This window comes from Anomaloglossus baeobatrachus, chromosome 8 (genome assembly GCF_048569485.1).
Source record: "Anomaloglossus baeobatrachus isolate aAnoBae1 chromosome 8, aAnoBae1.hap1, whole genome shotgun sequence".
Taxonomy (NCBI): Eukaryota; Metazoa; Chordata; class Amphibia; order Anura; family Aromobatidae; genus Anomaloglossus; species Anomaloglossus baeobatrachus.
Window position 1 is genome coordinate 43,063,140 of NC_134360.1, and position 15,798 is coordinate 43,078,937.

A 15,798-nucleotide genomic window follows, 5' to 3' on the forward strand; every position below is an offset into this window, starting at 1 on the left:
TTTATGTCTGGCCACAGCAGGGATTTACCGTACTGCAGTGCATCGATCTGGAAGTGAGTAAATGCCGTTACGAGGGACAGTGCCATCCCCATTGGCAGGCAGCGCTGACATTTCTCCCTCTGGCCAAAGTGCTTCATTATCAGCACTTTTACTGTGCGCAGAGCTCTGATCCGCAGATGCACATTATAGCCTCGCTGCACAGAGCCGAGGATCGCAGCGCTAAATATTATTATTTATCTGCTCCCTTACAAGCTGCGTAATTTGCTGTCCCTCAGGATAAAGCCAAATTTCCTCTCCGCTCCCTCCCTCCTTCCCCGGTTGCACCTGCCAGATAGTCCTTTGTATCATGGAGAAAAAATAGTCTGGGAACAAGAAGGCCCGTGCAACCTGGCACTGCGCTGCAGCAGCCATGATAAATATTAGCCAAGCCGGCAGGCAGAGCAGCTGGGCAGAGTTTGGACGGGCTCATCCGGTGAAATAAAGGGGCAGTGAAGCCAGGATGGTTTAACCCTTTATCTGTCCCCCCACTGATTGCCAATGTCACTTTAAATGCCCATTTATATAGGACACCCCCCAACCTACTGTGTCTGAATCAGAATATGCCTGACCTCCTTAATTACCTGCCATAATTAATACTGGAGACCCTATAATGAAATACTGACCACCCCCCAAACTCACATTTTTTCACCAGATTCTCCATAATGGGCCTTTAAAAAGAATCTCTAAAAATTGGCATTTTAGTAGAGGTTTTTATATTTGGATTGAGGGAGCTTAAACTGGCGATGGGAATGTTGGGAAGTATACCCCCCAAAAAACTAAACTTATGGAGACCCAATCTCTACCCCATGAGCTAATGCAGTCCTACATGCGCCAAGTAAGGCCACCTGTTTAAATGCAGGCCCCAGGCCAGGCCCCCTAAGGGGGACGCAAGCCCCAGGCCAGGCCCCGAAGGTAACGAAAGCCCCAGGCCAAGCTCCGGAAGGTAACACAAGCCCCAGGCCAGGCCCCTGAGTGTAACAAAAGCCCCAGGCCAAGCATCGGAAGGTAATGTAAGCCCCAGGCTAGGCCCCCGAAGGTAACACAATCCTTAAAACAGGCCACCTAAGGTAACGCAAGCCCCATACCAAGCCCCCTAAGGTAACGCAAGCCTCAGACAGGCCCCCTAAGGGAACGCAAGCCCCATGCCAGGCCCCCTAAGGTAACGCAAGCCCCAAACCAGGTCCCCTAAGGTAACGCAAGCCTCAGACCAGGCCTCCTAAGGGAACGCAAGCCCCATGCCAGGCCCCCTAAGGTAACGCAAGCCCCCAGACCAGGCCCCCTAAGGTAACGCAAGCCTCAGACCAGGCCTCCTAAGGGAACGCAAGCCCCATGCCAGGCCTCCTAAGGGAACGCAAGCCCCATGCCAGGCCTCCTAAGGTAACGCAAGCCCCAGACCAGGCCCCCTAAGGTAACGCAAGCCTCAGACCAGGCCTCCTAAGGGAACGCAAGCCCCATGCCAGGCCCCCTAAGGTAACGCAAGCCCCCAGACCAGGCCCCCTAAGGTAACGCAAGCCTCAGACCAGGCCTCCTAAGGGAACGCAAGCCCCATGCCAGGCCTCCTAAGGGAACGCAAGCCCCATGCCAGGCCTCCTAAGGTAACACACGCTCCAGAACAGGCGGTAACACAAGCGCCAGACCACAGCCCCCTAAGGTTGACAAACACCCTAGACCAGTCCCCCCTAAGCTAATGTGGGTCTCAGACCACGTACCGGTAAGGTAATACAGACCCCTTCAGGGAATGTCAGCCCCAGACCTCTGTACCCTATGCTTATACCTGCCACAGACCACACCCCAGGAGACTTAGTAATTTTTTTTAGGAGGCAGAGAGGCATCTCCTTTCTCCATGAAGCTTTTGGAACTTGTAGAGCTGCTTTGTTGCTGATCAGGGCTCTGGGACAGCTGGGTGCTCGGTGTGGGATCGGTCCTGTCCATGCATCACTTGCACCTCGTGTTTTTCTTTTCATATTCAGATTCAATACTTTTTAGTTGTAACCCTGACACCTGCCATCTGCCCTTTCCCCAGCGACACTCCCCACGTCTGGAACGCCTCGCTGCCTCCTTTTATCACAGAAATATATTGTTAAAAAAAATCCCTTCCCATGATTAGTGTGGCATTGTTCAGCCTTAATTTCTCTGTAATCGGGGAGCAGTGCTTTGAACTTTGGAGCAGGTGTTAAACCGACCGTAAATGCCCAGATTAACCCTTGAAAGGGAATAGTAGAAAATTTTAAAAAATGTGTATTTTTTATCTCTGATTACAAGGGTAAATAAATGCAATTCTACCATTGGAGAACAACTAGACTGGGAAGGTGCATTCCCAGCCCAACTGCCAGAAACAAACTGCCTTATTTATTCCTAACAACAATGTTGTGTAAATTCCATTCACCTTTGGTGGCAAATTTGATATTTGAGGCACTTTATATTGTATTGGGGGGTCTCATCTGGGGTCAGTATTTGCTTAGGCAGGCAGACATTTGGTCATTTTATAAGCTTGTGTGTAATGTGGCTTGGGGTCTGTTAGCTTAAGGGTCTGGCCCAAGGTCTTTGACTTAGGGGGTCTGACCCAAGGTCTGTATTGGCTTAGGCGGTCTGGCCCAAGGTCTGTTAGCTTCAGGGGTCTGACCCCAAGGTCTGTGTTAGCTGAGGGGGGAATCAATATTTATGGTAGGTTAAGTGGTCTGGCCCAAGGACTGTGTTAGCTTAGGGGGTCTGATTCAAGGTTTGTTAGTTTAGGGGCTCTGGCCCAAGGTCTGTGTTGGCTTAGGCAGTCTGGCCCAAGGTCTGAGTTGGCTTACAATTTCTGGATTGGCTTAGGGGTCTGGCCCAAGGTCTGTGTTGGCTTAGGCAGTCTGGCCCAAGGTCTGCGTTGGCTTACAGTTTCTGGATTGGCTTAGGGGGTCTGCATTGGCTTAGGGGTCTGACCCAAGGTCTGCGTTGGATTAGGGGGTCTCAACCAAGGTCTCCATTGCATTAGGAGGTCTGGCCCAAGGTCTGCGTTGGCTCAGTGGGTGTGGTCCAAGGTCTGCATTGGGCTTAGTGGGTCTGGCCCAAGGTCTGCGTTGGCTTAGTGGGTCTGGCCCAAGGTCTGCGTTGGCTTAGTGGGTCTGGCCCAAGGTCTGCGTTGGCTTAGTGGGTCTGGCCCAAGGTCTGCGTTGGCTTAGTGGGTCTGGCCCAAGGTCTGCGTTGGCTTAGTGGGTCTGGCCCAAGGTCTGCGTTGGCTTAGTGGGTCTGGCCCAAGGTCTGCGTTGGGTTAGTGGTCTGGCCTAAGGTCTGTATTAACTTAGTGGGTCGGGCCCAAGGTCTGCGCTGGCTTGGTGGGTCGGGCCAAGGTCTGTTATCTTAGGGTGTCTGGCCTGGGACCGGTGTTAGCTTGTCCTACATTTGGCTTACTTTAATATTTTGCTTTGAGAATTGTCGCTCACTGTCTTTGTGGACTTCTCGCACTCACGAGGGCACCGTGCGCCTGAATGAATCTCATGTTTGATGTACACCACTTTCTTGATGTTATGGCTGCCCCGTCTTGGATACATTTTGCACTTCCTCCGGATCCATCTTTTATTATATAGTGTACCATTCAGAGTAGATCCTGGGATCCATTATTGCACTCATATCTGTGAAGAAAATCTAGCAAGGAAAAGAGGATGTGTCGCCAATAGCAACCAATCGGTACCTACTTTATATTTTCAAAGAGACTCTGGAAAAATAAAAGCGGCATTCTGATTGGTCACTATAGAGGAAGCTGGGTGAGGCCCATATCAGCAATCATAGCGCAACTTTCACTTGTGGCACTGCTGCGATAAAATAGATGTGACACAGTGGTTGCCATGGACAACCTAAAAATAAGCAGCAACAAGACTTCCCATGTTTTCCTCAGCCATCTTTGCTCATGACAGAAAAGCTTTTCTGTAAATTAGTGGTCACTTACGGAGCCATTAATTGAGCTGCTTTCCTCTCAGTTCACAGTTTTTTCCTCATTATGTCCCTCCGCTATGAAGAAATGGGCAAATGCATATTTGAGGGAAATGACTATTTTATTACGAACCCCGGGTTCCTATCTGTAAACCAATTTCAGATCTCTGCAGGGAGCCATTGTGGTACTAAAATGGCTGATATAATTATTAGTTTACAGACGGATCACTAACGGGGTTAATTCTGTCGGAAATTTTACATCATCGGTTGTATTTACCGAGCGCCTGCTCTGAAAAGCGGCACAAAAAAGTCTTTAAAGGGGTTGTGCCCAGTGACAAACTCGGCTCTGCTACATCTGTCATTTTTCATGCACAAATCGTCATGGCATGCGTCCTGTCTGTACGGTGGCTCCGAAGTGTCAGATGAGGATTATTAAATAAAGGCCATAAAAATCTGATATAGGCCCTAAAACCCATAGGAAAAGCGAATTCCTAAATTACCTGCGAAATAGTCCAGTTAGAAGTAATACCAGTCACAGCTGACCGTTTGTTACAATTGCGTCCAGTATGGAGCAATATAATGCAGTTAGGAAGGGGAGGCAGGTCCGTTAGGCCGGTTTAACATGTCCGACCGTCACCGTGTTTCCATGTGCAGTCACCAATATCCAGACTGATCGGGGATCCCCTCAATACTGTATGTCCATGATGCAGGTTAAAAGATCCACGGCAGATTTGGGTTTAGTTTTCTGTACTCTATGGGGGGGGGGGGGTGTCGCTTTGAGGCCTCCTCGGGGAGGGGGGGCGTCGCGTTGAGGCCTCCTCGGGGAGGGGGGCGTCGCGTTGAGGCCTCCTCTGGGGGGGGGGGGGCGTCGCGTTGAGGCCTCCTCTGGGGGGGGGGGGGGGGCGTCACGTTGAGGCCTCTGGGGGGGGGGGGCGTCGCGTTGAGGCCTCCTCTGGGGGGGGGTGGGGGCGTCGCGTTGAGGCCTCCTCTGGGGGGGGCGTCGCGTTGAGGCCTCCTCTTGGAGGGGGGGGGGGCGTCGCGCTGAGGCCTCCTCTGGGGGGGGCGTCGCTTTGAGGCCGCCTCTGGGGGGGGCGTCGCTTTGAGGCCGCCTCTGGGGGGGGGGGCATCGCTTTGAGGCCGCCTCTGGGGGGGGGGGGGCATCGCTTTGAGGCCGCCTCTGGGGGGGGGGCATCGCTTTGAGGCCGCCTCTGGGGGGGGGCGTCGCTTTGAGGCCGCCTCTGGGGGGGGGGGCATCGCTTTGAGGCCGCCTCTGGGGGGGGGGCATCGCTTTGAGGCCTCCTCTGGGGGGGGGGGGGCATCTTAATGCGACTCTGCATTATTGCCCTGCAAGCACCACCCCCTTGTCTAGACCATGAAAATTAGCACTTAATAAATATTCCCATTGTTTAAAGAAGAAAAAAAAAAGATTCCCGGGGGACAGCAAGAATGAAATGGAGCAAAACCTGGTCTCTTTTGTCCCATTGATATTTCCTCTTTAGACTGTTTTTGATTGAAAATTGAAAAGAGCAGTGACTAGGAAAATGGGAACAATCATTAAAGAGAATCTGTAACCAGATTTTTGCCACCTAATCTGAGGGCAGCATACTGTAGGGGCAGAGATCCCAATTCTAGCGATATGTCACTTACTGGACTGCTTAGTGTAGTTTTGGTAAAATCACTGTTTAAAGGGAACCAGCCAGGAGGATTTTCATATATAAAGTAAAGCCAGTGCCATTTTGACTCTAGGACGCTGAATCTTAGCTCTTTTTTCTGAGATTGGATGTTTAATTTCAGAAATATGTGCAAGTAACGTTCCAGCAATGATTGACAGGTGCACAGGAGTTGGAATATGGGGGTCTGGTCTTGCTGTGTATTCCCACTCCTGTCTGCCTGCATGGCCTTATTCCCCCTGTCGCCGTCATAGACATTAATTCTGGCACAGGCAGACAGACAGGGGCAGGAATACATCATTATTATCATTACAGGACTACTTGGCGTGCTGCAGGTAGTCCAGCATATTCATGAGCTCTCTATAACTGCTAGATCTGCAGCAGAGAAAGCATTGATTTGATCAAAATGACAGCAAACAGCTCAGTAAGTGACACATCGCTTGAATCAGGATCTCTCTGTCTCTACATTATGCTGCTCTCAGATGGGGGAGCAAAAACCTGGTGACAGATTCCCTTTTAAAGGGATTGTCCACTTCTAGACATTTCTTATTCCACTGTACAGCATAAAATGAAAAAAATGTATACTTGCCCCCACATCGGCATGGTTCCTCTGACATGAGGTCTATGGTTCCCAACAGTCGCATGACAAAACCACGCCAAATAAGCGCTGCAGACAATCTTCGGCCTCTGGCTGCAGAATTCACTATTCCAGTGATGCAGAAGAGATTGGAGGATTTGGGTGGTACGTATCCAGTTTTTTTTTTAATTCTGCATAGAGGGGAGCTGTTAATAAGGGGCTGTCCAGTGAGTTATGTGCCGTATGGTCCTAGCTGCGACACAACATTAATAACCTCAATAACTAATTCCACTCTCGATTTGTTATGAGACCCCAGTAGAAAAAGTGTGAGCTGCCCTGGTCCACACAATTCTCCGTGATCTATTCACCTATAGCAGAGAACATATCTCTTTTGTCCTGATAGTTTGTTACAATGTGTCAGTGCAGGTCAAAATTTGTTAGGGAGTAGTGTTGAGCGGACCCGGACCTAAAAAATCCGGATCCGCGCGGTTTGAGCGGCAGATCCGAGTCCGACGCGGACCGGAATTCCAAGTGCACGATCCGGATTCGGCAATTTTTTTTTTTTCTCTCTTTCTCTTTCTCTTCCTTTCTCTTTCTCTTTATCTATCTTTCTTTCTTTCTTTCTTTCTTTTTCTTTCTTTCTCTCTTTCTCTCTTTCTCTCTTTCTCTCTTTCTCTCTTTCTCTCTTTCTCTCTTTCTCTCTTTCTCTCTTTCTCTCTTTCTCTCTTTCTCTCTTTCTCTCTCTTTCTCGCTTTCTCTTTTCTCTTTTTTCTCTTACTCTTACTCTTTCTTTCTCTTTTTCTTTCTCTTTCTCTTTCTCTTTTTCTTTTTCTTTCTCTTTTTTTCTCTTTCTCTTTTTTCTCTTCTCTTTTTCTTTCTTTTTCTCTTTTTCTCTTCTCTTTTTCTTTCTTTTTCTCTTTTTCTCTTTTCCTCTTTTCTCTTTTTCTCTTTTTCTCTTTTTCTCTTTTTCTCTTTCTTTCTCTTTTTCTCTTACTCTTTTTCTTTCTCTCTTTCTCTCTTTCTCTCTTTCTCTTTCTCTTTCTCTTTTTCTCTCTCTTTTCCTATTTCTCTTTTCCTCTTTCTCTTTTTCTCTTCTCTTTTTCTCTTTTTCTCTTTTCCTCTTTCTCTTTTTCTCTTCTCTTTTTCTCTTTTTCTCTTTTTCTCTTTTTCTCTTTTTCTCTTTTTCTCTTTTTCTCTTTTTCTCTTTTTCTCTTTTTCTCTTTTTCTCTTTTTCTCTTTTTCTCTTTTTCTCTTTTTCTCTTTCTCTTACTCTTACTCTTACTCTTACTCTTACTCTTACTCTTATTCTTTCTTTCTCTTTCTCTTACTCTCTCTTTCTCTCTCTTTTCTTTCTTTCGCTTTTCTCTCTTCTGCTTTTCTCTCTCTTCTGCTTTTCTCTCTCTTCTGCTTTTCTCTCTCTTCCGCTTTTCTCTCCTCTCCTCTTCTCTCCTCTTCTCTCCTCTTCTCTCCTCTTCTCTCCTCTTCTCCCCTCTTCACCCCTCTTCTCCCCTCTTCTCCCCTCTTCTCCCCTCTTCACCCCTCTTCTCCCCTCTTCTCCCCTCTTCTCCCCTCTTCTCCCCTCTTCTCCCCTCTTCTCCCCTCTTCTCCCCTCTTCTCTCCTCTTCTCTCTCCTCTTCTCTCTCCTCTTCTCTCTCCTCTTCTCTCTCCCCTTCTCTCTCCCCTTCTCTCTCCCCTTCTCTCTCCCCTTCTCTCTCCCCTTCTCTCTCCCCTTCTCTCTCCCCTTCTCTCTCCCCTTCTCTCTCCCCTTCTCTCTCCCCTTCTCTCTCCCCTTCTCTCTCCCCTTCTCTCTCCCCTTCTCTCTCCCCTTCTCTCTCCCCTTCTCTCTCCCCTTCTCTCTCCCCTTCTCTCTCCCCTTCTCTCTCCCCTTCTCTCTCCCCTTCTCTCTCCCCTTCTCTCTCCCCTTCTCTCTCCCCTTCTCTCTCCCCTTCTCTCTCCCCTTCTCTCTCCCCTTCTCTCTCCCCTTCTCTCTCCCCTTCTCTCTCCCCTTCTCTCTCCCCTTCTCTCTCCTCTTCTCTCTCCTCTTCTCTCTCCTCTTCTCTCTCCTCTTCTCTCTCCTCTTCTCTCTCCTCTTCTCTCTCCTCTTCTCTCTCCTCTTCTCTCTCCTCTTCTCTCTCCTCTTCTCTCTCCTCTTCTCTCTCCTCTTCTCTCTCCTCTTCTCTCCTCCCTGATTCCACTCCTCTTTGACATATATTGGCCAGATTCCAGATCGGATCTCGGACTTCCGTGTCAACCCGACAGTGATCCGCCGGACCCGGATTATTAGCAATCCACTCAACTCTTAGGGAGGATTGTTTAGATTGGATGCAGTATAAATGTATAAAAATCTCAAGATCTCTGCTTGCTGTGAGTGAATAGGAATTTGTCGTCTTTTATTCATTTTCTGTTCTTCTTTTTGTTCCTTTTCAGCCCCTGCAGATAGATGACAATTTCTGCGGTCAGGATTTTAATCAGCCTCTGGGAGGGACCGTCACTATCGAAGGTACCCCGCTTTTCGTGGATAAGGAGGATGGTATGACATCGGTGGCAGCGTACGACTATCGAGGGCACACGGTGGTTTTTGCCGGTACTCGCAGTGGCAGGGTGAAGAAGGTAAGCACATCGGCCATCATACACTGTATATGATTTTTGGATGACGCGGGGGCAGCTGCTCGCGGAGCTGAGTCCCTCTGATCATTTGCTTGTGAATGCAGATTTGCATTATTGTAGCAGTTCGGGAGTATGCAAAGTGCTCTTCTGTGATGTCTGAGCTCTTGGCCATTGTGATCTATGTGCCTGACGTTTCTTCTTATGGCATTGCGGAATTGTGTAGATGTGTGTGAGAACTGAGGCACGGACGCCCTCACAGCGGCGTTATAAGGGGAGCGGCTGGTATCTGGGACCGATGGACAGAGCTGTATGTCACTGGGGCCAAAAGGCTTTGTATACCGCCGTCACCCTGGCTTGTTGGTGCACTCCCCTCCTCAACACCCCAGTTGCCCCTTCCCTAGATATACCTTTGCATATGGCTATAGATGTCTCTAGAGGTTCTCTAGGATATATCATGATGGTCATTGGAGCAGAGAGGTTATAGATCATTCCATTAAAAAAAAAAAAAGTTGAAATGGCTGATAACAGAGAACAATAGCACCTATGATCCTGTTTCACCATTTCTTCTTGTAGTATTTTAAAGGGGTTGACATCAGAAAATAAAAAAAACATACCTATCGCCCAGACAATCAGTGTCCCCCAAGCGGTAAAGTGACATAATGTGTATGTCTGCTGCACCCGGTCAGCAGCCGCTGATCAACTGCGATCTTAAAGGGAAACGATCATCGAAAAATTACCAGGTTTTTTTTGTCTCTTATATTTTTTAAAAATTTTTGGCAATTTTTTTTGTATTTTTAGATTTTTAAATAAAAAGTTATCTTGCCAGTTTTCACAAGAATATTTCGTATATCCTGTTCTTAGTTTTCAGCAGTCTCATTATCAGCAGAGGCAGGATTACAATGACTACATTGGATACACCAATATTTTATGTATTCAAATACAGTCAAAGGGAAGCATAAATCAGAACATTACTTTTTGTATAAATCAGGTTTTTCTGTCTCATATTTTTTAAAAATTTTGGCAATTTTTTTGTATTTTTAGGTCTTTAAATAAAAAAATGGTTATCTTACCAGTTTTCACAAGACTCCTATATCCTGTTCTTACTTTTCAGTAGTCTCATTATCAGCAGAGACAGGATTACAATGACCAAGAAATTTTTTTACAAAGTCGATTTACATAGGATACACCAATATTTTATGTATTCAACTGCAGCCTTAAAGGGAAGCGTATATCAGAAAATTCCTTTTTTTTTTTTTTTTAAATCACGTTTTTCTGTCACAGATTTTTTTCAAATAATTTTTGGCAATTTTTTTGTATTTTATATCCTTATTAAAAAAATGTTTGTCTTGCAGTTTTCACACTGGCCGCTGCAGCTATTTTAGACTCCTATTTCCTGTTAGTTTTCAGCAGTCTCATTATCAGCAGAGACAGGATTACAATGACCAAGTAACCCCTTTACACAGTTGATTACATAGGTGCCATCAATCACAGTGGGCGATGTCCTTTCACTCCTGATCCTCCCCCTCCGTTCACAATGATTTTTGCACACGCTCATTAGATGCTTCAGTGCAATAGATAGTCATTGCTGCTAATATACATGTGTGGTCACACGGTATAAGCATTGTCATGTGATGACCTGGTGACACGGCAATGTGCTTGGAGGAGCTGCGCTTGTCTGGGAGGTATGTGTACATTTTTTTCTGATGCACTCTGTAATGGTTAAAGGGAACCTGTCAGGTCCAATATGCACCCAGTACCACGAGCAGTTCTGGGTATATATTGCTAATCCCTGCCTAACTGTCCCTGTATACACTAACATGGATAAAGAGATCTATAGAACAAATATTCCTAAAGATCTTTTATCGTATGCTAATGAGCGCAGGGACTAGTCCTGTGGGCATTAGTTCCCTTGGCTAGTCGGCCCCATTAGCATGTTAGTACGCCCCTGTGGTTGTGCTAACATGCTAATGAATGGGCAGCGTCAGAGGATGATCTCACTCACCTCTCCGCAGCCATCGCATCCGACGCTGGATTTCGGCTCAATGCGCATGACCCCGGAATTTCGGTCATGCGCACTATGAAGCCGGGTGTACGACCACAGGGGTGTGCTAACATGGCAATGGGCCCGACTAGCCAAGGGAAGTAACGAACTTGGGACTAGTCCCCTCGCTCATTAGCATATGATAAAAGATCTTTTGAAATACATTTTCTAAAGATCTCTTTATCTATACTACCAGATACAGGGACAGTTAGGCAGGGAATAGCAATATGCACCCAGAACTGCTCGTGGTACTGGGTGCATATTGCACCTGACAGGTTCCCTTTAATAGGGTGTGCTTTAACAATCTGATAGTTGAATAAATTATTTAAAAAGGAAATTGGCTATTTAGTATTCACATTTTTTAAAAATGTTGGATTTTCCGAGGTGAGTGGCGCTGAGCGTCTCCACTATCAGATCGGAGATGTGCCGGAGCGCGGGAGCGGCTGTCACTTCTCATTCATCCTGTGACAGGTGTGGGCTCACCAGAACAATGCGTTTATCAATCTGACTGATACTTGGGGGGGCGCAGCTTTTTTTTATTTTTCTCCTTTTTGTTCTCATTGCCCAAATAATCTGTCACGTCTCCGCGTCTTCTGTGCACGGATCCTAGGATTTGTATTTGCTTGATTTGGTTTTATACCGATTATCACTGCGGCAAATGAACAAGTACGGAGAGACGTCGTTTAAAGGGGCGTTAATCCCGACGTCTGTCTTCTCTCCATTTGCTGCACAGATTAATGAAGTCTATTATATTCTGTTATCTGCCATCTCCGGCAAGAGAATGACTGCCTCCATTATCAGATCCATCTCACAGGAAGTCCAGAAACTTTCCTTACTCTATGATCACTTCTTTGCCTTCTAGAAATCATTCCTATACATTGGTGGGGAATATCGCAGACGTGTTCCTTTAATAAACTGATGATTTGAGGTTGACGTCTACATTTTTCTTTCCAATCTTTGTAACTGTGAATCTATTTATTTATTTTTTTCTGATGTTCTATAGAGTTCAATGAAAGAGTGCCTCTAGTGCTCAAGTTGTGTACTACCAAAAAGTTTTTTTTTATTTTTGTATTTGCTGAAGCATCATTTTTTTTAACACTACTATACAACTATACTGTTTCTACTACTAACCTACTACTATTACTACTACAATGCTTCTACTACTACTACTAACCTACTACTACTACTACTACTACTACTACTAACCTACTACGAGTATACTGCTTCTACTACCACTATATTACTACTATACTAGTACTGCTATACTACTGCTACTACTATATTAATACTACTATACTAGTACTACTACTATACTAGTACTGCTTCTGCTATACTACTGCTACTACTGCTACTACTGCAATACTACTACTTCTACACTAGTACTACTACTATACTACTATTATTACTACCACTATACTAGTACTGCTATACTACTGCTACTACTGCTTCTACTACTACCCTAGTACTACTTCTATAGTACTATCCTACTCCTATTATACTACTATACTGTTTCTACTACTAACCTACTACTATTACTACTACACTGCTACTACTACTACTACTACCCTACTACTACAAGTATACTTCTTCTACTAGCACTATATTACTACTATACTAGTACTGCTATACTACTGCTACTACTATATTAATACTACTATACTAGTACTACTACTATACTAGTACTGCATCTGCTATACTACTGCTACTACTGCAATACTACTACTTCTACACTAGTACTACTACTATACTACTATTACTACCACTATACTAGTACTGCTATACTACTGCTACTACTGCTTCTACTACTACCCTAGTACTACTACTATAGTACTATCCTACTCCTGTTATACTACTATACTAGTACTGCTATACTACTGCTATACTACTACTACTTCTACTACACTAGTACTACTACTATACTACTAGTACTATCCTACTCCTATTATTACTACTACTATACTGCTTCTACTGCTACTATCCTACTACTACCTCTATTACTCTTATACTGCTTCTGTTACTACTATACTACTTCTACTACTACTACTACTACTATACTAGTAATGCTATACTGCTGCTGCTACTACTATACTGCTATATTACTACTAGTGTACTACTAGTATTATTATACTATAATACTACGACTGCTACTATAACTGCTATACTAGTACTGCTGCTACTACTACTATTCTACTACCACCACTACTCTATCCCCATTGGGACTCACAATGTAAATTCCCTATGAGTATGAATAAGTCATTGTTTCTGTTTTGGGCTTTAGTGTGTTGTTGTTGTTTTTTTTTTTTTTATTACCCCCAACACTATATTCTGGATCTAAAATAATTTGGCAATATTCAATGTCAATCTACCGCTCCATTAGCTTGTGGCTAGACATGCATCTTAATGTATGGGAGGGCCCTTTGTATCGAGTATGGGCACTGTAATATGGCTGATTGTTTTGTTCCCAGGGGAGACGAGCCAGCTCCTTTCTCCATACTGGTAGAAATCGTATTATAATAATAATAATAATAATCTTATATTTTTATATAGCGCCAACATATTCTGCAGCGCTTAACATACATTAGATTGTGAGCCTCAATGGGGATAGTGGTGTTGCTAAATTCCCTATCTGTCTTGGGAGTGTGGGAGGAAACCGTAAGAAACCGTAAGAAACCCACGCAGACAAGGTGAGGACATACAAACTCCTTGCAGATGTTGTCCTTGGTAGGAGTTGAACCCAGGACCCTAGTGCTGTAAGGCTTATGTGCTAACCACTGAGCCACCATGCTGCCCACAGTCTTCCCCATATCCTTGCACTATTTTTGGCTCCCTACTCTTACACCCCCTCCCTATCCTTCATGCGTTTCAACACTGGAGCCCCTTCATCTGATGGGGTCTTCATCCACACAAAGGTTGCGTTTCCTCTCCTATCATAAAGAATGCACGCTCTGCTGAAATGAGCGTGCATGTGTATAGGGGGATTGGAGAAAGCTCTCTGATGTGTATGGGCACAGGCTTCCACACAGTAATTATGACAATAATAGTAATATTTATTCACTTATATAGCGCTATTACATCCATAGTGCTTTACAAACATTGGCAACACTGTCCCCATTGGGGCTCACAATCTAAAGTCCCTATCTTTGGAATCTATGTATATGATTTGTGAGTGTAAAAATTAGGGGTTAGTGGCCAAAGTGCAGTCCTAACTCGGCCACATTGTCTGCAGCAGGTTGGCGTTTTCCGCTCCGTGTCAGTGCGCAAAGTGTTAAGGCGTCTTGCGGCGGCCACGAGTGGGATTGTGGCGCTCGGCACACGCTGTCGCCAGGAAGCCTCTGCATAGCAGGAAAGCAAAATCTCAATATAAATCTGGCATTTAACCCAGCTGAGCGAAGCCCCGGGAACGCGCGGATGCAGATGGGAAGCATCGTCCTCTCCTGCGCTCTACTTCTCTACTGATGATTTTTCAGTCCCCTATTTTTCCTTTTTTTTAAAGGACAAACTATCATTCATTTAATCCTTAAAATGCATGTGTGCTGCCCCTGCAGCGGTCGAACCGCTCTGATCCGGGTGTGTTGCTGCTATGGCTCGAGGGTCTCTGGACCCGGGGGCTTGCGGCCACTCTCAAATGAAAAGGGGGACTATTTACAGGGGAGAGAGAGTTTGTGACTCCACCCGTGGTGTGCGGTAAGGGGAGTACCGCCGCTGCCGATGGGAGTACCCGGGGGAGATCGAATGGGGCATTACATTTCCCTCTACAGGTAGGGGAGGCCCCGGGACCCTGGATGGTGGTGTGCAGGAGAGTGCAGGGCTAGGTGGTAGCAGGGGAAGACCATGTACTCAGACAGCGTTGGTGACGAAAAGCAGACTCTGACAACAAGGTAAACCAAGTCTCTGGGTCCGCTGCCCTCTTGGGGGAGCCTGTCCGGGTATCCGTCCCCTATAGAACTGCCGGGTGGTCCAGAGCCTGCCTCCGGGCACAAATTAGAAGTGTTCTGGTGGCCCGTTGGCATAAAGCTGTCTGGGCCCCGCTCCCTACTGTAGTGGAGCTGTGCTCTCAAGGGCTCACGCTTGGGATTTCTGTGGGCTGCGTGGGTTGGAAAGCCCTATCCCCCTCGTGGCGCTAGTGCCCCTGATCTTTGAGCTTCTTTGGGGACAGTCCATAAAGTCACTATCCTCCACAGGTTAATTGACGGGTTGCCTGAAGCTACTCCCTGACCTAGGGTCCAGTACCCCCGCCGTGCTTTCAGCCCCAGACTGGTTATTAGACTCGAGCTGCTGACCGTCCTCCAAGACCAGGTCTAGGCACCCAGCCTCAATACCCTGCGACCGGGTCTCCGACTTCTCCGGGCCCAGACCACTGTCTGTGATCCAACCTGCCACAAACAGGGAGCCACACGATTCCCCAACTCCTCACTACTCGAGGGCTAACACTGCTCTCTCTACTTCCCTCCCACCAGTCTGCCTGACCCCTATGTGGATGGCCCTATTCCAGCTCAGCAGCCCACTGGTGTGTCCACAGGGTGTGGTGTGAGGTGTGGTTGAGATTCGGATACGGATGTAGGCACTACCCATAGGTTGGGAACCCAGAACTATGGGGGGTTGAGTCCTGCACTAAGAGATAAAGAGCGTGCAGTACCCTGTGACGCCCTGACTAGTCCAGGGGGGTCACACATGGAAGTGGGCAAAAGTTTTTTTTCATATTTTTTATTTTTCCACTTTGTCAAATTTTAACAGTATCCCTAATTATTAAACCAGAGATGACGTTCCTTCAGCGTGTAGGCGTTTGTGTATAATTTCCGTGTATTATAGGGGGCATTATGTATCTGACGATTGAGGGAGGGGGGCAGCGGGCAGGATCGATACCTGATCTAGAGTGACAAGCGGTGACTGCTCTCGGATTTCTGCTATTGAGCTCTAAATAGCAGGTTTGTAATAGGTCTTTAGTGTATCCGAGC

General features: G+C 46.4%; 1 protein-coding gene across 1 annotated transcript in view; it reads left to right on the top strand.

Moving 5' to 3' along the window:
* The window catches only part of PLXNA1 (plexin A1), a 376,265-nt gene that overhangs the window by 20,001 nt on the left and 340,466 nt on the right, over nucleotides 1–15,798 (top strand). The window contains 1 exon segment of the mRNA XM_075321522.1: nucleotides 8,623–8,805. Within this exon segment, the coding sequence (XP_075177637.1) occupies nucleotides 8,623–8,805 (183 nt within the window).